The sequence below is a fragment of the Desmodus rotundus genome, chromosome 13 (genome assembly GCF_022682495.2).
Source record: "Desmodus rotundus isolate HL8 chromosome 13, HLdesRot8A.1, whole genome shotgun sequence".
Lineage (NCBI taxonomy): Eukaryota > Metazoa > Chordata > Mammalia > Chiroptera > Phyllostomidae > Desmodus > Desmodus rotundus.
In genome coordinates this window covers 87,643,168-87,666,453 of record NC_071399.1, presented here as the reverse complement: position 1 = coordinate 87,666,453, position 23,286 = coordinate 87,643,168, and the positions used below count along the sequence as shown (strand labels likewise).

The 23,286-nt window shown below is 42.9% G+C and overlaps 1 protein-coding gene across 1 annotated transcript in view; it reads right to left on the bottom strand.

Annotated features, from left to right (window-relative positions):
* Positions 1 to 1,676: 1,676 nt before the first annotated feature.
* The window catches only part of HS6ST3 (heparan sulfate 6-O-sulfotransferase 3), a 598,017-nt gene continuing 576,407 nt past the window's right edge, over positions 1,677 to 23,286 (bottom strand). Inside the window, exon 2 of the mRNA XM_053916505.2 lies at positions 1,677 to 9,194. Within this exon, the coding sequence (XP_053772480.1) occupies positions 8,486 to 9,194 (709 nt within the window). The 3' untranslated portion in view covers positions 1,677 to 8,485. The remainder of the gene's footprint in view (positions 9,195 to 23,286) is intronic.

The following is a 23,286-nucleotide window of genomic DNA, read 5'->3' as shown; positions in this document are numbered from 1 at the left end:
GCGGTCTACTGCCCTCTCTCCAGCAGGTGTACAAACACACTTACATAGATGCTATTTATGTACAAATATACCCACTTCCATGATAATTATATTAGTGGGAAAATTGACAATGACCAGAATGGCCCAAAATATAAGAATGATAAATTATAAATAGCTATTAAAATTATGTTTTCAAAGAATGGGCATTAAGATGTTAACATATGCATTTAAGTTGCACAGATTTATTATTCTAATTTACTAAAACATGTTATTTACAATTTTACTCTTATTGCTAATGCATAAAAATATGACAGGAAATAGATGAAAATAATGTCAGGATTTGGCTGTAAAATGTATGGATTTTTCAGTTTCTTGTGTTTTCCAAATTACCTAAGATCGTGTACTATTTTGTAACTATAAAAACAATGGACATTGTTTATAAAATACAAAATAGGTATGCTGAATTAGACTTAATGTTCAGATTTATATTTGATATGAAAAGACAGTGATAGTGAAACATTACTGTATTGAGGGCAGATTTGCAATATTTTGATATATTTTTCAATCTTATTTGCAATGCTGTTTTCAAGGTGAATGGAGTGAAAAAGTAAACCTTGACTGTTCCTTAGTCCTTCTGTTCATTTAACAGAGGTTTTCCTCGGAAGCTGAAAGCTCCTAAAATCTGTGTGTGCGCGCGCATGCGCTCGCATGCACCTGTGTTAGCATCCCACTTCTGTGGTCCTTTGGAGCCTTTCCTCTGTCTGCCTCAATCGTTCCCAACTCAAGTTCCCTTTGCGTATGATTCCCACTATCAGCCCTACCTAGTTGGAGGGACACAGTCAAACGACATTTTTCTAAGGCTCCCAGTCTCACTAACGCAAACCAGGGAGGCATCCACAGATCTCACTCCTGCAGAATAAAAAGAAAACAATACATTTCATCATTCAAGAAATTTTCTGTACTGGACAATTTAGTTTGACAAAGCTGATCCTGTGGATTCAATTTCCATAAGTCCCTCAAAGTGTTTAAACAACTGTTCTCATTTTGCAATCGTGTCTAACAAAATCGTGGGGGGAAACAACTGTTCTTGACATCACAACAGGTGAGTATGTTGACTCCCTAATTTTTGCTTTCTTTGCTTATGTAATAGGAACTGGTTATATACTTTTAAACATCTGACAAACCATACGCTTTGAAATTGTGAACAGACCCATATTAGTTTACATTATTGTTGGTTTTCTTCTTCCATTTCCTCTCCCCCACTCCTTTCCTCCCTCCCTCTTTTCCTTCCTTTTAGACTGAGTTCCAAATGCCTTTGCCCTAATTCATGGTTTTCTTCCCAGCATTCTTTCTCACATCTCCTCCTCCCTTCATCTCCAGATTGCTTTTCTACATTTCACAGTGAGTGCCAACATGCAGGAGTGTGCAGTGAATGGGGAGGGTTCCTGAGAACCATGATTTTAGAAGCTTATGTGCTTGAGAGCCTGTGAAATCCTCCCTGGCCTCAGAGATTTTAAATTGTTTCAATCTATATTTGCTTTTTCTTTTATGCTTTTAAAGTTCCACATCCAATAAGCACATCAGTATCCAAAGCATGGATTTTTTGAGTTTGACAAAGCTGATCTTGTGGATTCAGTTTCCAGAAATCCCTTAAAGTGTTTAACAAACTTTTCTCATTTTGCAAAAATATCTAACAGACCACAGGGGAAAATTTGTTCTTGACATCACAACAGTTTAATATGTTAACTTATTCATTAAATTGTGCTTCACATCAATGGAAATCCTCAGTTCTACAAACTATCGGTTTTTTTTAAATAGCAATAAGTATTGATAATGTCACAATACAATCTCCTAGTACCCGAGTTCATACATATTGTTGCACAGAAACAAAAGGAAATATCTCTTAGGAGAAATAATTTACTATCTATTGAATAACTATCTTTACATCGAAAATGGGGCACCAGATAAAAGTTCCGATTTTTCTTTCCAACATTTTTCATCTTTGATACATTAAATGAAAAACGATGCAAGCAAAACCCATAAAGTATTTGTGGCGGGGGGATGAAAAAAGCAAGGAAAAAAGAGAAAAGTTGATCACATGATTTAAAAAACTAGCGACAAGTTGGTAGGAGACAAATGTGACAGTGACTAAATCGCACAAACTCTGCTTCCTTGGAACATGGTTTTCCCTGGAGAGAACTGAGGTTGTTCAGCACTGATATCTGGCCCTTTGATGAGTTAGCACAGTGCAGCAGAACATGGGCTCACAGAGATGCCACTTAATGTTTCAAAGGATGACAGCTGTAGTCTTTTCCATAGACCACGTCCAACACAAGCTCAAGAAACATCTGTGCTTCCGCCTTCTCAGATCTGGAGTTCTGTTAGGTTACCTCGAGTCCTCACCCGGAAGTCCAGGGGTGTTTGCCTTGTAGGTGTTGCTGGTGTTCATAGCAAGGCCAGTCCTCTGGAAGTCTCAGCACCTCTGCAAGGTCGGTCGGTTCAGTCAACGTGTTGTGAAGTTGGGTCCATGTGCATTCCATCCATTCGGCTACAAAACACAGAGGTTTCAGAACCCGCCCACTCACCCACAAGGGCTGATTCAAAGTTTTAGGGAATCAGTTCAAACGAGTCCAGGTGAATGTGGTCAGAGAACAACAGGGTTATGTCCAGTAGATATGGAGGAAGGGGATTCAAAAAGAAGAAAGCGGGAAGTGTCTTGGAGAAAGAACCTTTGCAGGTGCCCAGCTGCGCTGAGTCCTCAGACCCAGCCCGCCCTGACAGCCAGCCTGGAGGCTCTGAGTTGGAGTTCCCATGGCCCGTGGGGGTGCAGCAACTACGGGAAAGCAAAAGCCTTGGAGACACAGCTGTGATCAGATCAGGGTATTCTCAAGTCCCACATAGCTTTCTCTTTGAGCCAATTTGTCCTACGCATTCAGCCTTTATTTCAGTCCCCAGAACAGTCCCCATGCTCTTGTCCTGTCTCAGGAGCTGAAAGAATTACAGTCCCCAGCCTGCCCTTGTTCCCAAGGACAGGAGCCGTACATTAGTCCTTCCCTATGTTTCAATATTTTCTGGCACATATTTAATTCCTCCTCTTTCCACCTGGACAAAATCTTCTCCCTTTTTAGGAGCTCTACTTTTTTTTCTGTGGTTATCCCCACGCTCCCTAACATGCGCCGCTGCATGATCCCATTTTATAGGACCTTCCTCTCAGCGAGAGGTGGTGGTTAGAAAGGAATCAGATAAACTCTGTGTGAAGGTGTTAACCCATGACAGCTGAAGGCATTTCCGCTCTCTAGCAAATGTGCAAAGAAACTCATTTAACAAGCCCCCCCCCAAAAAAAACCCCTTTAAGAACTAAAGAAATAAGTAGCTGATAAAGTTCTAGGGACCTGGGGAAGAGGTAGAGAGGCAGGGAAATTGTTAGAGAAGGGGTTCTGATCACCCCTTAAGCTTCACTGTTCAGGCTGCTACTGGTTCTTCATATTTCTAACACTGAGCTTCCCTAAGGAGGTACAAGCACATCCCTCGGCATCCCCTTGAGTGGTTTTCAGATTGGATGGGGTGAACATCCAGCAGGAAGTGCGGGAGTGCCTGTGCTTCGCAGTGGTCCCTGCAAAATTGCCAATGGTTTGGCCACTTGACTCCTGATAACAGGCTCCCTCACTAGAAGCAGGGCCTGAAGGGCCAACTCTGCCAGTCTCCTTGGCATCACCTAAGTCACGGAATTTCCATGAAAAGGTAAGGATAGATATAAATCAATAAGGTTTAGGTCCGTATTTTTTCAATTCCCAAACCTGATACTGAGTCTGAGCAGCGTGAAGTAGAAGGAAAAGCTATGAAGTCAAGAGCCTGGACAGGAGCAGCTTTCTTGTCAGTAAACGAGAATCTTTGGGAAATCTTTCTACATCTCCGAATTTCCATGCCACACTATCTAATGGGTAATGAATAGAAGTTCTATTTGACATATAAGGATGTAGTGAAAAGCAATGAGATACTAAGTGTACACATGTTTTTAAAAATCATTAAATCCTATATGAAGTTATGAATTTTAATCTTATCCATTGTAAAACATATGACAATGTAGGTGACATTGAAAAGCACTTGAAATATTTTTAAATTCCCTTTTGTATCAGAAACTAATAGTTTTATTAGTATTAATTTTTACATTGTTTCTTTAATGATAGGACCTTCATATTTATCAAGGCACATGGCAACCAATAATAAAGACATTTCCTGGTTTTCTTTGCTGCTAAATGGCTAGGTGCTAGCCCATAAAATATGACTAAAAGTGATACGTGCAACTTTCTTCCATTGCCTCTCTGCTGTCTTAAATGACAGATGAGATGAGATGGCAGGAGCTGAAGCAGTCATCTTGGGCCATGAGGTGGAAGCTGCACATTAGGATGAAAAAGCAACAAGAGAGGGCGCTGGCTTCCAGTAATGTCACACACCAGAGTTATCCAATCAGTTTGTCTTTTGAGAGAACAATTCTTCAATTTTACTGACATCACTATCATTTTGAGTTTCTTTGTTAAATCAGCCAAATGGGAATGCTATCCAATACACTTCTATTTATTTATTTTTTTATGATCTATGCTTACCCCCTTGCTGGGTCTAGCTGGTATACCTTCTCTGCCATATTTATACTATCTCTTTAATGACTTTTGAATGAATCCTCGTATTTCAAACCTTTGGCTGAATTATTTATGACAGTTACCTCATTTAGATGATTAAAATACATTTTAATAAATGTGAACAGCACACGATACCCTTAACTGTTGTCTCCAACTAATTGCTAATGTTATTAATTATTAGAGATGGAATCCAAATAATTCTCAGTGTTTTCTTCAGTTACCAAGAGGAGGCTGCCTGTAAATGAGGCAGAATAGACATTATGTATCTCAGTCAATAATAATAATAATAATAATAACTTAAACATACATACACAGGTACAGAGACACCTCATCCCAATCTGGTTCCTGGGCTGTCCTTGTCCGGAGAAGGAAAGGAATGTCTACTTGGGAGTTACAGGAGTCAGTAGGAGTGGAAGTCCCTGGGGAATATTTTTTCTCTGTTCTTGGGCTTTCAACACTAATGTATCTGGAATTGATTTGGTTTGGGATTAAGGCTGATGACTTCCCATGGATCCTTAGGCGCAGATGCCTTCTGTTGGCATTGCTTCCCTGAGCTTCACTCAGCACGTAGGTGTGCAGTCAACTTCCGGAGAACAAACTGCGTCCCTACCTCTTCATTTCTATCAACACAGGACCCCAGGGATATGACAAGTGTGCTGCTTTAGAGTGAAATGATATGAGGAGAAAGCCCTTGTCGGGCTTTTTAATTTGCTTGGCACCAGCCTCGGGCCAACAAGAAGAGGTGGTTTCTCCTCTGAACATCCTGATATCTGGCCTCCAGTGGAGCACCATACATCACGCCCTTAGCAGCAAGGCCAGGGATAGGCTTTTGATGTAAATCCCGAGGTGCCTCAGGAACAGTGTGAAGTTATCAGAAGCTGCCTCCAAGTCTCAGCTATGCACAAATTCCCTGCCAAAAATTTAAAGTGAGTTTAAAAGAAACTGTCTGAATGCTTTGTAACTTGTTTTGATTTCCCGCATGACAAAATACTGGATCATCATTGTGGTGCGTGCATGTGTGGATGTGGGCACACAAGAGTGCGTGTGTGCATGTGTGGGCACACGTGTGTGCGTGTGTGTGTCATCCAGGAGGATAATTTGCAGTCCTTCTGACATCCTAAGCAGAATATTAGATCCTGATATCTAAGTGTGAAGACAGAGAGAGAGAGCTTCTCATTAATCCCAGCTGCAATCTTCCTTCCATCCCTACCTTAGGAACAAATCATTGGAAAAGGAAACGTTAATACTTTGTGAGCCTAATCTCTACCAACAAACAAGCAATAAAGGGTTCGGCAGAAGGAAGGCCTGCTTGAGTGTGGTTGGCAGGGTCATAATATGGGTGTGATAATGTATAGTTTTCATTTGAACATTTCACCTAAACTGTCCTATGGTGTGTTTGAGTGTGATAGTGTTATGTTACAGAGTTACATGCTTATGACTTTGTAATAAAAGACTTTGTAATAACAAGGGGCATTATTTCTGCCAGACCCCGTATGTACTTGGCCCCTTTAACTCACCCTTATGTATAGCTCAAAAGTACAATTGCCTAAAAGTACAATGAGCTCAGTCTCTGAGCTCATTGATGGGTCGGTGATGTGGAAAGGGCTGGACTCACCCAAGGCCGGATGGCTCTGGGTCACTGCCAACTTGGTGCTGTCACAGTTGTGTCATCCATATGGGACAGAGGCATATGTTTCTGGGCAATAACGGCTGGATTCTTGCGTGCTTGGCAGGAAGCTTTTATCCCATGTGGAAACCATGATGGAGTAAAAAGAGCTTGCACTTTGCAGTCAGCCAGACCTAGAGCACGATTCATGAGAAACTACTTATTGCCAGTGGGTTTCCCTTTGCTCATCTATGAAACTGGGACTAGTAAAATATAACTGGTGGTGACTAGATTTAAAGTAGGACAAGGGCCTCCCACAGTTCCTGGCAAAAGGGAGGTCCCCAATAATGCCGTTCCTCACACAGCAGATGATGCCAAGGGTAGTGGGAGAAGTCCCCAAGCAACTTGCCCAGATCTCTCTCTGATGGAGGCGCTAGGCTGTCCTCCGTGTGGGCAGGCACTCCGTGAGTGCCGGTGAGTTGATTTACTGTCAACCCCAGAGAGAGTGTTCTGGAGGCTGAGATGGGGCTTATACAAAGCTGGCTTAAACATCAAACACGTTGGATATCAATGAAATAGGCTTTTCAATCTGATTTAGGAGTTTCACTCATTTTGCCTTCAGCTCCTTAAGGGGATTGATCAGATCAATCTGCTGTGAAACTTCTTTTACTCACTCTGATCTCCTACTGACGGCTGGGCAAGGGCTCTCTATTTCCTCTCCCATTTGTCTCCCATTATTATTAAAAAAAACACTCTGTATTATTGTAGTGGTGACTGGAAAAAGGTGAAAATAAGGAACACTCGGCAATGAAGTGCATTTTTTGTTCGGTTTCATACACTCTACCAGGGATGTCCAAACTTTTGGTGTCTCTGGGCCACACTAGAAGAAGAGTTGCCTTGGGCCACATATTAAATACACAAACACTGAAAAAATGAAAAAAAAATCTCTTACTGTTTTAAGTAAATTTACGATTTTGGGTTGGGCCGCATTCATAGCCATCCTGGGCTGCATGCGGCCCGCAGGCCACAGGTTGGACACTCTTGTGAGTCTAGCCAGGTTCGTCAGCTGAAGCCACAGTCTAGCAACAGGTGAAGTCCATGTCGGGAGCAAAAGGTTATCAGGCTAGAAATATTCAAGACTTTTGGAGATAGAGTCTTTTTAAATGCCTGGGACAACCATCCCCTTGTGTTCCATGTCTCCTGGCCTAAATCAAAATTATTATTTATTTAGGGACCTTTTGTATACCTGCTAGCTTGGCTCCTATCTTCAGACCAAATTCCTTTTAAATGTCTCTTCCTCTGTGACTGCAGAATTCAAACCCAGCAGTACCATATCAAAGAAGATGACAGCTCCAAAAACGTGAAACTCTGAAATATTCTTTAAAAAAAGAATAAAACTAAGTTCTGTAGCCAGTTTGGAAATGGTAGACATATGTTTATCCTCCTGCTCTATTTCCCCTTAGCTTCATTCCTTACATTGAAAATAAAACATGGTAACTTATGATCTCCTTAGACGTTAGTTAATAAGCACATTTTCTCCCAAATGCCCCTATCAATGGGGCCACAGGCACTGCTGTCTTACAGTTCCCTAAAAAGTGGGGAAGAAAATGTGGCTCAGGGCTAGGACGCAGGGCTTTGTAGGATATGAGTCTCCAGTGATGGTCTAGAGTGGGATAATCTTGCTTTAAAAGACTGCAACAAAACACACTACTCTTCTTATGATTTAAACCACATTCAAACAGAGTTCAAAGATGACAGCCAACAGCAAAGTGAGGGTTGGCCGAAAACCTCATCAAAGGGTTGAAAGGGACTTCTTATTCTCTCTCTTGAAACAGACCAATATTTCCATTACAGAGACAGTATGAAACAGACCAGTTTCAGCAGAACATCCAAGCCATCACTCGGCTTTTCATGTCTGCCTCTGTGGGTTCCAGTCACCCAAGCTATATAACCTACGCTGCTGCAGAGGAGATTGCAAGGACTGTTCCCTTGTGGGCGCTTGTCTCCTCGACCTTCCAACGCAGTCTACACTCGATGCATTCTTGCCCTACTTACTATCCCAGATTGGAAAAGGTCAGGAAGAAAAGAATAAGCCTCATCATCTCCTTCTGGGTAATATGAAGACAAAGAGGAAGTATGTGTCCAGCTCAAGCCACTCAGGGCCAGAAGCCTGCAGAAGGGCCCAACAGTCTCCAAGGTGATGCCGCAGAAGGTCCGTGCACCCGATCATCTTCCCGTTCCAGAGGGAGGAGAGGGCAGGGGGTCACCATCTCACCACCTGGCTGTTGTAGTCCTCAGTGACTGCCCCCTCTGTGTTCCCGTCCTCTTTGGGCCACCGGTGGCTCCTGGACTCCCGCTGCAGCCTGCGCTCCTCCCTCCTCTTTTGCCGTTCCCTCTGGTGCTCCAGCTGCTTGGTGTGGTGGTAGCGCTGTTGGAAGAGATCTTTCGCATACTCATAAAGCTGCATGTCCAGGAAGTTCAGCTCCTCAATGCGCTGGCGAGCACCCTCGTTGATCTCCACGTTGGAAGCCCGCGTGATGTTGAACTGTGTGAAGGGGGAGATGAACTTGAGGTTGAATGTCCTCTCAAAGAGAAACTGTGTCTTCCTCTGGAATTCTGTGAGCCCAAAGAAGGCCATGTTCTTCAGGTTGTTCTTCGCACTCTGCAGCAGGATGGTGTTCCTTTCACTCTCGTTCATGAAAGTCAAGTTGTAGCAGCCCACCAGGCTGAGGTCGGCCAGCATACGGACCTGGCGGTTGTTAGCCAGGTTGTAGGTGCAGTCCATGAACTCCCGCAAGCTAACCCCAGACCAGTCATCCCCGGGGTAGCAGGTAGGAAGCTCATCGGGGGTGGGGCTTCTCCCATCACACATGTGGAGGGAGGTTTTCCACGTGGCCCCTCTCTGGACATGTTTCCACTCGCTCAGGTAACGGGACACTGGATCACGCAACATTGTGATGTAATAGAAATTCCTGGAAGAAATTAAAGGAAGAGTGTCAGTCATTCATTGACCACTAATACTCTGGGGCGCTAAACCTCTGTAGGGTTTATGTCATCACTGAGCCAATGGCTCTTCTGCCGAATGTTCACATGAGGGCGTTTGGCTGGATTTGTGCTGATGGGGCAAATGTTCCCATATGTGCATATTTCCATAAACACGTGTGAACCAGTTTTCAACATTAAGGTTTCTGGGCTTTTCCTTCCTGCTCCAGTGTGGGGAGGGAGGAGTGTGGGACTAGATCATTCATCCATTCGGCAGTTATTCTCTGATAAATTACTACCAGCAATTACAATACCTTACATTAAGAACACAAACACATCATGACATTTGAAAGGTATTACCAATCTGCTATTTTATTTGATTGTTGCAACAAACTTTTGTAGCAGACATGAGACTATTTGACAGGGAAGCATGCAAGGAGTCTGTGGGACTAGCAAGGGCAAAGCGGGAAGCGAAGGCTCTTCTTTTTCTGTTTACACTCCTGTTCTGGATTACAAGGGAGGTGGGGTAGGGGAAGGATGTGCTGTGTGTGGACACTAATGTTTACTGAGCAAATATTATATGCTAGGAACTGTGCCAGGTACTTTACGGATACTGGCACAGATGCTCCTCAACACAACTTTGTAAGAAGAGATTTATTTTAAAAACTACTGAGAATACAGAGACTGAGAAGGGTGGAAAATATAGCCCAAGGTCCTAGAGAAAGTTAATGCTTGAACTGCAATAGAATCTACGCTTTTTTTTTATCTAAAAGCTCTTGTGCATTCCTGTGTACCAGATTAATATTTTAAAAATAAAAATGCAACAAATATTCAGTGAATGCTATTAATTGTCAGGTGCTGTGGTTATCATAATTACAGGTCTTATCTCACCCGATGACATCTAATGGAACTTTGCAAAGAAATGTCTTTTATAAATGATCAGCTCCAAAATGATCTGCTAAAGATCAAGGTACCTCTGGCTTAAATGGGTGAGAGTTAGAGAAGTCAGCATGTAAAGACATAACAGTAGGCACTAAAGGAAAACAAATGTGATTCAAAATGAGGAAAACCCCTCTCATAATTTGAGCAGCTGCCAATGGAATGGGCCACACACCCCACCACGTCATCATCAGGAGTAACACCCAGAGTTCTCCTAGGCAGGCAAATGTCCCGAAATATTCTGAAAAAAAAAAAACCCAGCAGGCTTCTCCTGGCCAATCTAAACTGCTTTTTTAAAAAAGTAATACCTATTAAAAGCAATGACAAATATAAGGATGTTAAGGGTACAATGTTTTTTATGCTATTTTTTAAAGAATTGATGAACTATAGTATTTTATACATTTACTGTATTCAGTTATTTTGAATGTCTTGCCAAATAGTTTTGAAATGTGCTAAAGAAACTTCAAAATCTCAAGTAATACTGGCTTCCCTTTAAATCTGGAGGAGCAATTTACTGAAACTGCCCAGACAGGCCAGCCTGAGCCCTTACTTTGGCCAGTTACCATGTTACATTTCTCTGTTGTCTTTCCCTGTGACAGAATGACAGTTCCATCAGAGGAAGAAAATGTCCCAAAAGGTCAGTAGGGAAATCAGAAAATGACCAATGTAACTTATGGGCTCCACAAAGAAATACTGGCGATAAAGTTTTGCTCAGAGATGTTATTATGGTGGAATATTATGACATGTCATTGTTAGTCCTGCTTTTGTCCTATGTTGGGACTTGTTCCCTTTCTAATTCTACAAGCAGAGACTGACTTTTAATTCATAAAACAATTTCATAGTAAATATAGAGACATAATAATGACTATGATGTAACTCAGGAGGAGGTTAAAGATAGCAAACAGAAGAACTTCAATCAGAGAGACCTTTGCGTTGGGTCAAATAAAACCACACATAGAAAACTTACTCTTTCTCTGTTAATTGGGCAAAACAGAAAACACAGAAAAGGATTTAAGTAATGAAGATGATGGCAATCAATTGATAAGTCTCAACCTTGTTGATATGTCTCACATTTGGACACATTCCAGAGGTTTAGGTCATGGAATGACCTGCGGGGTTTCAGGACCGGGGATCACAATGGTTTGTGACCAGGTTTAACTGGAACCTGGTCCTGGAATCTTAGAGGCTTTGTCTCACTTGAGAAAACTGGCCACAGAGTTCCTGATGCCTTCATTTCATTGGAAATCGACATCCTCTCAAAGCTGATTATAGCTGATATAAGCTTAAAATGGTCTTGGTTTCAAATTTAACCTTATTCAGTTTAACATTATATTTAACAATGACTGACCAGAGAGTAGGGCCCCATTTACGTGAGTAATAAGTCCCAAATGTCTTAAGTTCTACTAGCTAAATAGGCAAGAGGCCCATTTGTAACTAAAATTAACTCTGACATCAAGACATAAAAATGTATGAATGGAACATTTATATGGATGAAGTTCAAAGTTGTGCCATCTCATGGGTCTGGAATGGAATGACTAATAGCATTTAGGTTTTGCTTTATCAGATATATTCTCATGTCTGTTTTGTTTGTTTCAATCCTACAAAGCAATCAAAGTGGAAAAATAGAATAATAATAAAAATAAGACAATAGGTTGAAGAACAATCAACTGTTGAAGAAAAATCCCCCCAAAATTCGATTAATTAAATCATATTTCTCATTTCTATTTCCTTCTCCTTGCGGTTGCTTTCCCATTTTCAGACAGAAAACTGCAACGCTCATCGATGAAGCCTCCAGTCCACACACCCAGCCTTTACTGTGCACAAGCTCGGCTCCAGCATCACGAAACCTCCTCCCCTCCCCCAAACAACACAAACCCATTTCCTTCTGTCCCACACCTTCCACTTCAGTTTCTTAGGAAAATACTGAAAGGGTTCAGGACCACAGAAATCTGCAAGTCTCCTTCTTTAGGCCGTACTTGTTCAACAGCACACTGGAAAAGAGAGGAAGCACCAGCAGCTCCCAAGCAAGGCCTGGTATGGTTACAATACAGAGGACTTCAGGGGCTCCAGTTCCAGCCTCCTAAGCTTAGACCGAGCATCATCTGTTCATAGATATGTCTGTGCCGTTAACCAAAACTCTCCCCAAGTTGTAGAAGTACAAATAAGTAAACTCTTATGTTCCCCCTTCCTCTATCCATTCACTCATGTGTTAGCTTTCCAAACATTAACTGAGGGACTCCCCCTCCCCCGCCCGCATTCCCCCAGCCCCGTATTTGCCGAGCACTGGGGCTAGGCATCCGGGACCCAGCAGTGATGAAGACATTGTCCTCGAAGAGATCTCAGGGACCCAATGGTTCTGGTAAAGTAAAAGGAATTCTAACCACCAACTTAAGGAGATGTTCTGCCAATCTCCCTGGACCAGAACTATCCCTAAGATGGGCAACTTCATCCGTGACAGCAGCCTGTCAGCCGGTTTCCCTTTCGCCACCTACTTCGTTGAGAGCTTGGGTGAATTTCTGTGAGAATGTCTGTGACACAATTTCAGCTTTTCAGCATTGTCACTCTTGTGACCTCAGGGTAGTGATGGCAAATACCCATGTACTGGGGAAGGTTAACTTCAATAACCACTTTAGCCAATAATCACCATAGGAAGCACCCCGGCTTCCTAAATTCCCGGGACACAGAATGCACTCTTCTCCGTGGCTGCTTTAGAAATCACTTTCGCACCTTGCACTGCTGCAAGGTCATCATGTGTAAAAACTCTAAAGACTGCACAAGGCCCTCACTGCCTTCTCTCCGGCTTTGCCTTTCCCTTTGCTCATTTGCATCCCAATTATCTTCCCTTGCCCAGTGCCAGCGTCTCCTCCGTCTTGCCTGACTTTTCCAGCCTCTGCGAAGCACTGCGTCACTTACCGCACTTTCGACTTGCATGTGAAAATCTCGCTCACATCTACACTTAAGGCCCTTTTTGATAACTGGACCCTGGGCCTGGGTCCCACAGTACCTCACACAAAGTCCTGCTCACAGCAAATGCTCAATAAATGATGCTTTATAAAAGAAATGATCATCATCTGAAAGAAATGTATTTTAGTGACAAAGGTTAATATTGCCTTCGATAAATATCACTTTTTCCTCTCCCCAAAACTAACCTGATAATATTTTTGAATGTCTAAAATGTGTGGAAAGAATAAAAAGATATATAATCTTCTAATACATCCATCCTTTGCTTATGATGGTTGATATGCAAAGAGAGATAGTCAATATGGACTTTGGGTAAAACGTTGAATATTTCATACAATAGGTAATTAGTAACAAAGAGGTGGGTGCTTTAAACATGTTAAACTTACTAGTTTTTTCCCCCACTGATTCAAGAACCTGCATTTCTCTAAGCAGTTTATCATATAATCGCTGAGTTCTTTAATCATCGAGTCATTTAATTAAGACATGCTTATTGAAGGTTTGTTATGTGTGAGGAGCGTCTCTAGGAAATGTGAAGAACATAAAAAATAAAATAAAATGTCCTCAAGTCTTGTGGGTGCAAGGGTGGTAGATTAGAAAAAGGCATCGATTAGCGAGTTGCGGATAATGGGAGTGGCCACCGAATACTGAAGAACGGACAGAGAGCAGAGTGGCCTAATTAGACCGGGAAGTTCATGTTTGCACTTTCCCCTAAACGTTTGTTTAATAAATGAGTGAATGGAAGGAGAGCATAAACTAGAACAGGATGCTGAGGCCAAATTGTCATGGGTTCTGAAAACAACTGTGAACTGCTAAAAGAGAAAATGTGTTGATTTAGAGAGACTCATTTAGCAACAGTATTTAGGGTGGACAAAACTAGGCCAGGAGAGAGATTCGGCAGCCACGGCGAGAGACCAACAGGGAGGAACCCAGAAGATTAGAAAAATAGACACTCATCTGTCATTGTTCCCTACCCCGTCCTCATTGTCAGTCTCCTCTGAGTTTCCTTCCCCTCCTTGGTATTTTCTTTATTCCTGCCATCTAATCCTTCCCTTTCAATTCTGCAATGGAGAAGAGGCGGAGCTAATGTGCTCATCGAAATGGTGGAATAAGAGATATAAGATGCTGGAATCACTCAGCCTGTGGTGATTTAAAAACAAATCACTTTTCTTTTTTTTGCCGAATAATATTCCATTACATATATATCACATCTCCTTTATTCTTTCGTCTATTGGTAGACACCCAGTTGCTTCCATATCTTGGCTATTGTAAATAATGCTGCAATGAACAAAGGGGTGCATGTATCTTTTCAGATGGGTGTTTTCATTTTCTTTAGATAAATACCCAGAAGTGAAATTCCTGAGTCATATGGTTTTCTATTTTGGATTTTTTTGAGGAACCTGCAGACTGTTTTCCATAGTGGCTGCATTCATTTGCAATCCCACCAATAGTGTATGAACATCCCCTTTTCCCCACATCCTCGCCGATGCCTGTTATTTGAAATCTTATCATTTTCAACAACGTGAATGGGCCTAGAATGTAGTCTGCTAAGTGAGATAACTCAGGTAGAGAAAGACAAGTACATATGATCTTACTTATATGTGGAATCTAAAACACAAAACAAACAAGCAAAACAAAACAAAAATTCATATATACAGAGAAAAAACTGGGGGTTGCCAGAGAGGAGGAGGGGTAGGAGGTGGGTGGAAAGATGAAGGGGAAGTAGAGGCACAAACTTCCAGTTAAAATAAGTAAGTCATGGGGAAGGAATGTACAGCGCATGAAATACAGTCAATAATATCATAACTTTGTACCGTGACAGATGGTTACCAGACGTATCGTGTGATCACATCATAAGGTATATTAGTGCAGAATTACCATCCTGTACAGCTAAAACTAATATAATAGTATATGTCAACTATACTTTAATAAAAAATATTCACTTTGATGAGGCTATGACTTGCCTAGCTAATGAGAACACATCTGAAAGGACCTACAGAATGCTAGGTTTGTGGGAGAGGTTTAATAAACATACAGGGGTGGGCAAGAGTAGGTTAATAATAATAATAATAAGTAATACAATAACTAATAAATAGATAATACAAGACAAATCAATGGTTCATGTACTCACAACTGTAAACGTACTTCTACCCACCCCTGGGTTCCTTCCACCACTAGCTTAACCCTCGTAAAATCAAGCAACAAAATGGCTATCTCCACATTCCACACTTCAATGCCTCCATAAAAAGCAGCTCATGTAGAAACTCCTTGAGCCAATCTTCTGTTACATCCTCAGCGGGAGGGATTTCTGCCCCGCTGAAACCTGTGCCTCTCATGTTTTATCTTTTTTAAAAAAGAATGAACATATTTTGAATTACAGCCGAGAAATTTTATATTTTATAACGTGTTCATCACGATACCTCTAGTAGCCATCTGTCATTAGACATAGTTACCACAATATTATTAACTACATTCCGTAAGCTCTCCTTTACGTCCCCTTGACAGTTTTTATAACTTGCCAATTTGTACTCCTTAAGACCACTTGCACCTGTCTCCCCAACCCCCTCCCCACCTCTATCTGGCAACCATCAATTTGTTCCCTGTAGTTATGAGTTTGCTTCCTTTTTATGGCTGAGTGCTACTCCATTGCGTGTACATACTCTCCTGCTTTATCTTCGTACCAGTAACCAGGAAATGTCTTATCTCTTGACCAGGCTTTAGGCCTTACTCACCTTTCATCCCCCAGAGCCTACGCTACATGCCCTTGTACACCATGGGGTACAAGGCGTTCACTGTTTGTGGAATGAATCAATACAAACACTTTATTAGCCACTGCTTCAGGAACTCAGACGGTGACGCGCCCAGGAAATTGAACTTGCTGGTGCCTTACCCAATGGCAGTGGCCCAGGCTAAGCATTTCTCTTAGCCTAGATCTTGTGAAACGTGGGGGAAATAATCAATGTCTCCTCCTTCCTCTCGCCCCCCAGACTTTGAAAGGAGTGTTCCCTACGTAATCAAGTTTCAACAAAGCTCGGTCGCACAAAGACTGTTGTGAGAGATTGTAAGTTGGGCCTGAGGGCACCGAAGGGAGACCTCTGGTCCCACCACCAAGCACGCACAGACAGACGTGCACAGACAGATGTGCACCTTCAACCGGTTTGGAAACCAGGGCTCATTTCCAAAAAGTGAAACTTAGCTCCCCCTCCCCCTGCTGGACTGTCTGCTGCAGACCCTTTCCAAACGCTCAGAATGGAGTTAATATCTTGCCTCCCAATGGAGCCACATACGACTCACTAAAGTCTGCCCATTATTCATCCTCTCAGTGAAGTATTATCCACAGCATACTGCACTCGATAAGGGGGCTGCGGTGGTTAGAGCTTAGCAACCCCCTTGCCCTTTGACACAGTGACGGACAGCCTTTTATTCAAGCCTTGAAAACAAATGAAGGGATTTAAAAATGACGTTGAAGCAAATGGGAAATCAGGAACTATGATTGTTAAGTATTGTAACAAAGAACTTTAGGAGGGTGACAGCGAAGTACGTCAGAGCAACGTAGCAATCGGTTCCAAAGGTGTCAGACACTGTGGTTAGAAATTGGAGACATCTTACCTCCCACAGCAGCCACTCACCGCCCCCACCAAGCTGCCCTCACCCCCTCCTTCACAGTGACTGACAAAGCAGCCAGACCCTTTGGGCTAAGGCGTTTTTCTTTTTCTTAGGACCCAGAAACCCAGACTCTTTTTTCTTAGGACCAGACCCAGACCCAGGTAAAGAGAGAAGAAAGGAACGCCCACAGCGCTTCCCTCCACAGGACAGAGGCTCTGCATCCCTTTTCTTACCTGTGTGCCTGGTGACTTTAAAGGGAGACTACTTTGGATGTAGCTGGTCTGGCTTTTTGATTTTTTTAAATCATCAATTTCCCCTCCCTTCCCCCATTTAGAAATGCAATACGTTGTCAGTATGGAAAATATGAGAAATGCAGAACAGGAGAAAAAGAAGGAAATAAAATCACCTATAATCACTTCACTCAGGTATAGCCACTGTTAAATACACACACGCACACACACACACACACACACACACACTTCTTTCTTTGACCCATTTGAGATCATAAAGTAGATGATATTTTAACCTGCATATTAAACTCCAAAATACAGGGTGAACATTTTTTCCATTTTATTTAATAATCTCCCATAAAAGCATACTGTTCCAATTACGGATGTGCCATAACTTCTATGACCGATCTCCCAGTCTGGACAGTGAGGCTGATTCTGTTTGCAGGCGCATACTAGAAACAATAATCTGATGCAGATCCCACGCCAGAAATATTTGTGTAGAGAATAAATAGCTGGCAGTAGAGTGTCCGAGTCAAGAGAATGGCCCCCATTTCATTCTCCAAATGCCAAAACATAAGCGACCGGAGTCAACATAGGAGAGGACAGGGCCATTGCATGAGGCCTGACATCATCAAGCACCAGGGGATGGGGCCACCTGGGAGCCCAGGGAGGGCTGTCCAACAGGTACCTGGCTCAGCTCCCTCCTGGCTGGGTGAGGAAAGTGCCCTGCCGAGGACATGAGCCTGTGATGGACGTTCCTGGACAGCAAGAAGGGGGTTTGTGACCTGGCGGTCAGGAAGCATGCTTCTGAAAAGATCTGTTTCTTTGGCACTTTGGAATATCAAATTAATGACTAAACATTTGTGGAATGCAATCCCGCTCAGCAGCTCTGCAGCTGTATTAAAGCCGACACCTGGATCAGGAAGATGGAGGCCCTTTGCCTGATTCCAGGCAGTGCTGGTCCTCAAACCGACAGCCTCTTGAGTGGCTGCAGGTTTCCTACAATGTCCAGGTGTCAGCTAACTCGAATTTGGGGAAGTCGCCCATGATACTAAACCAACATGAACAAAGAGACTTCCGGAGAATACCGGTCATTTCTCAAAGATGCTCAGCCCACCCTCCATTCCCCAGAGGAAGACTTAGTATTTACCAATAAGATAAAGCGTTAAATCCTGTCAGGTTGCCCCTTTAGAGTGCCGTGAAACCCACGAGTCTCAGACTCACCAAAACCCATGCGTTTCGGGGGGGTTGTCACATACGCTTCCAGTTTCCCCCCAGTGGCTGCCGCAAGAATAAATTTCAGGGAATGCATGTTCCAGGGGCTTGTTTTTGCTATCTTGCTGAGTACAGTTCCTCCCAGTACAGTTTCAAATGTGCCAGCAAGGGCCCTGCTCTCATGCATTATTCAGCGACTCCCGTGATTATTTGGTTCAGAGGCGCCCTGCTTGGCGCGGCCTCACTGGGATTTGGGCATGAGGACGATGCGAGGCGCTCTGCTCTGCAATGCTGTGGTTTATGCATGTGGTCATCCAGCTGAAGCCTGGAGCCGCCCCAGAGGGAGATAAGGCCCAATTCAGTCTCGCTGGCAGCTCTAATCCCAGCCTGGCAAAGCGGAACACGAGATAGTACACTCAGATTGTGTTATGTCAGGCCTTTCCCGTGCAGCTGGGCTCTCTCTTTAGCTAATTTCTCAGGAGCTGCTGTAGAGGGTGTGAGAATGACACAAGGTAGAGGCGACGAGGTATCTCCATGGAATTGTTTTTGCACTGGCCAATTGGGAAAGGAAAAGAAGTAAATCAGGATATTTAAGAGCAAGGTATGTGCTTTGACATTTAGGTTTCTATCTGACAGCTTTGATACAGATTTTCCTAAAACATTATAAAAACTGAAAAAAAAAATCCCATCTCTGTCCAGATTTTTCCATTTTCTTCCATAAAGGATTATTCTGTATTAGGATCGTCCTAAGATTCCACTATCAGGACTGGGCGATCATTTTCACGTATTTAATAAAATACCTAAGATCCCTACTGGATTCGTCTCTTGGCAGTTCTTGAAGAAAGAGCACCTTGGAGGTCATCCCACCCCCTGCCCACGATGACTAAGGCACAAGCTAACTTAAAATATGGAACATTTCCTATGAAACAAAAATGGATAGCAAGAGGAATAATAACAGCGGCCAGCATTTGTCGCCCGGACACCATGTCCACCTACAGTTCTGAGCGCTGTCTTGCACTGACCTCTTCAGTCATCCAAACAGCCCTTTGGGTGGGGCAGGCTTTCAGATGGCGTCTGTAACTCCACAAAGTGATGCCAGCTTTGACAGTCTCTTCCATCCTCTGGGAAGTGTCAGCTGCCCAGGCGCATTTTGGGACAATGCTGCCCTGGCCCAGGCTTTCTTGAACTCAGAGCTCTGGAAGCAGAAGCGAGCATGTCTGGGAAAGCGATTGGTGTTTCCCTGAGGGCAGGCAGCAGGGGATGAGAGCGAGGCAGTGCTCTGTGGCGTCAGAGGGACACAGGGCACCTGACCCCTGTCAGCCTCAGGCAGGTGGTCCTCTGGAGATTCACAGTGTAGGAGAAGCCCTAGAAACAATGTCCCTGAGTGCGGCAGGCCCACAACGCTGCCTAACGAATGGACGCTTGAGGAGAGGGTGTTAGAGGCAACGGGGAATTACTGCAGCTCCACCCCTTTTTAACGCTCCCAAGGAATCCAGAACCAAAAGCTGTAGGAACCTCGGGACAGTAAAGGACGGTCAGAAAGAGTGATGCGAGAGAATTCACATGAAGCCAAAGCTCATGCGATGCCATAATTCTCTTTGTGGCTTCAAGAGGTCTTTTTGTGAACATAGGGCTACAAAGCCTTAGAAATGTGTTCAAAGTAGGTTGCTGGATCCTGAAATTGGCTGTTCCCCATGCCTTTATTCAGGAAGAGAAGAGTTAAGGAAAATAAAAGTCAAACTACTCATTTGCACAGAGCACAAGCACGTAATTTCAAACGTGTTGGACACTTCATTTTAAGGTGCAGTGGAAAGAACACAGGTTTGGAAGTTAGAAAGATCTGGGTTTCAGTTTCGGGTCTGTCTTCCATTTGATGTGACCTGGTTAGCTTTTGTGAACCCCAGAAACCTCAGTTTCCTCATCCACACAGCAGGGTGGAGATGCTTACCGCACAGGCTTGTGGGAATTAGCGATGCGACAGTGCCGGTGAAGGGTCCGCGGTGACCGAAGCGCGGCAGACCCTCAGCATAAGTGCACGCTCCCCACTTCTGCAGCTTTCCCTCCTCCCAGAATACCAGAGCCTCGGAAACTCCCCAACTACAGTGCGCTTTTAAATATTAAAACAGCTTTGTTAATAATAGAAAACAGCTGATAGTGCTTTTCTATTTGTGTACCATACTCACAGGGCTCAGAACCCTTTCCTCGTCCATTACCGCACTTTATCCTCACTACAAGACTGTATCAGAGGAGGGATTTTACAGATGAGAGAAGCGGCGCTCAGAGATATAAAAGGATTTTCCCAAGGTCAAACAACTAAAGACTAGTGAGCTGGGACTTTTTTTCCCCTCCTCAGCTACTAACTAGTTTATTTATTTGAAAATATTTGTTGCTTATGTATTTGAAGCCAAATACGATGATAGATTCTTGAGATACGATGATAGACAAGACAGCCTGACTGCATGGAGCGGACGATGCAGTAATGTGTTGACGACCCCACACCGTCTTATTTTGCTCTAATGTAGTTCAGGGTTAGAAGGAAGACACGACATTAGCCCATTATCCTAAGTTTGGAGATTTCACTGATTTGCATATTATTCCCTCGCTTTCTGTTTGAAACCCGCCTGTAAAGGGGCACCTCAAAGAACTAGCCGGAAATGCCAGGATATGAAATACACCTTCAGGTGATATTTACAGTTGGCAGAAAAATCATTCTGAAAGAATAAACACTTGTTTCTTCGTAGGCAGTGTTGCAGCCTTCCGTCTGGAGGCAGGGTGCCTCGTGGTCTCTGTTTTGGTGAACGCCACTGACGATCATTGATTAGAGGGCTGCAGACTGGTGACGTTCCAATTCAATCACTTCTTCTTCATTTTGACTGCCATGCTTTTATCATGAGAAACTTCCCCTTATCAACTATTTGGTACACCGAGGTACAGTTCCTACAGGCAAGGCAGGTGAGTGCTTGACCCATTCTATTTCCTGGGTTGCAAAACAATAGGTTGCTCTCCTAGAATCCTCCAAAGAGGCTATTTGGGGATGTTGTTTGTTTTCATATCATTGTCAGCTCATGACTTTAAACATATTTAATAAATTTCAATACACTGTAGGCATGATCCTTACTGATGCTCAAGTTATCTAATTTAGGGCCAGTAGGAGCTTATTCAGGTGGACAGTAAATCCTTTTGATACAACCCCTGTAGCTGTTCGTGCATATTCTTAAAGGATCTTGCACATTGCAAAAGTTCCATATTGAAAAAGAACAAGAAAGATGGGGTTAGTACTCGAAATATTCTATGGTCCCTAAAGAACAAAGTGGTTGCCACTCAGCGCGTGATCCCGGCCAGTGTTAGCTGGGTACCAGCTTCCTCTCTCCCTCCCTCCCAGGCCCTGGAGCTGCTGTGTGTGCTAATTACACCTGGACACACAAAGGGAAATATACCAGGTACCCCCTTCCACTTTCATCTGTTCTAGATAGGCCTCAACATCAGTTTTCTCCTATTCTTTTTTTAAAGTATATTTTATTGATTATGCTATTATAGTTTTCCGAATTTTCCCCCCTTATCCCCCCTCCACCCTGCACCCCCCAACACTCCAGCATCCCCCCACCTTGTTCATGTCCATGGGTTGTACATAAACGTTCCTTGACTTCTCTGTTTTCTGCCATTCTCATCCTCTCCCTGTCTATTTTATGCCTACCAATTATGCTTCTTATTCCCTGTACCTTCCCCCACCCCATTTTTCCCCTTCTTATTATATGAAATGCTAAAGGGACTTATCTGAGGAGTAGAAGAAGATCAAAAACTATGAACAGTAAAATGACAACAAACTCACAACTATCAACAACTGAATCTCCTATTCGTTTTTTGTTGTTTTTCTTAAGCTCCCACACAGGACGTTTTCCTCTGTGCTAGGAACAATAGGAGGGCTAGGGATTCATTGGTGACTAGCTTCCAGTGTCATACTACAAACTATTTCAGGAGAATGCAAATGATGCCGCAAGTCACACAGAGCCCTAATCAGGGTCTCTGCAAAACCCACTTATTCATGATAACAGCCCGAGTTCCCTCCAGAAGCCCCGCTCCCCACGCGGACCCTCACTCAGCGGGATCGTGCACTGCTGTGGGCTCCGAAGCCCTGCTGCAATTCTGCCTAATTAATAAAGCAGTGACAGAAATTTAGAAAAATATATGCACGGTAATTTAAATCTCTCTGAAAAAAAAAAAAACATAAATCAATTCATTCTGTCTCAACTTGGCCTTGGGCGCTCCCTTCATCAATTCGAGTGTGGAGCACAGTCACTTTCAGTCACAAATATTTTTCTTCTGGCATAATTGAAGCATCAGAGAGGTAATAACTTCCAACATTCATTTCTTAGAGGTTTAAAAACACTCAAATGAGGATGATTGTTTTTCCCCTTTCCTCTGCTGTATGTAAATCTGAGAAAATCATCTTTAACATGTTCAAAATAAATAGAGCTTGGTGCTGCTAGAGGTGGCTTTTGCCTTCATGGGGTCAAAACATAGATTAAAAAGAGGGGGAGCCTCCCTTAAAAAGCAGAATAATGCAACCTTAATTTCCTTGCTTTGTGAACATCCCAAAATGTGCACCTCCAGATTTGTTATTTCTCTTGATGATAAGAATCTGAGTTTAATAATCAGAAAAAAAAAAAACCCAAGTAGCCTGTCCTTTAAAAATTGACACTAGCTACCATCTCTGAGTCCTCCATTGAAATTACATGATATATGCTGATGCTAATATAAAATGAAAAATAATTCAAAAATCATAAAGCAAGCAGCCTAAAAGAGAGAGGGGGAGAAAAAGAGCAGTTAAAAGCTTTTTATCACTTTTCCGTTTGGATTTATTACAGCCACCAGGGGGCTCTCAAATCTTTCCAAACCCTAGGTAAGTGCTGAGAGCTGTTTTTCTAGTAATTAATTTCCGCAAATCAGTATAACCTATATTGCCTATTAATGTACATTACAGAGACAAGCTACAGACATCAGACACTTTACACTCAAGTTAGACAGAGATTTCCTATAAAAATGCTAGGAGCCCTCAGTGATTGTAAGTCAAAATGAAAATAAGTTGCCCCTGTGATTTCCGGAGTCTGCTCTAGCATAAAAAATCCCAACACTG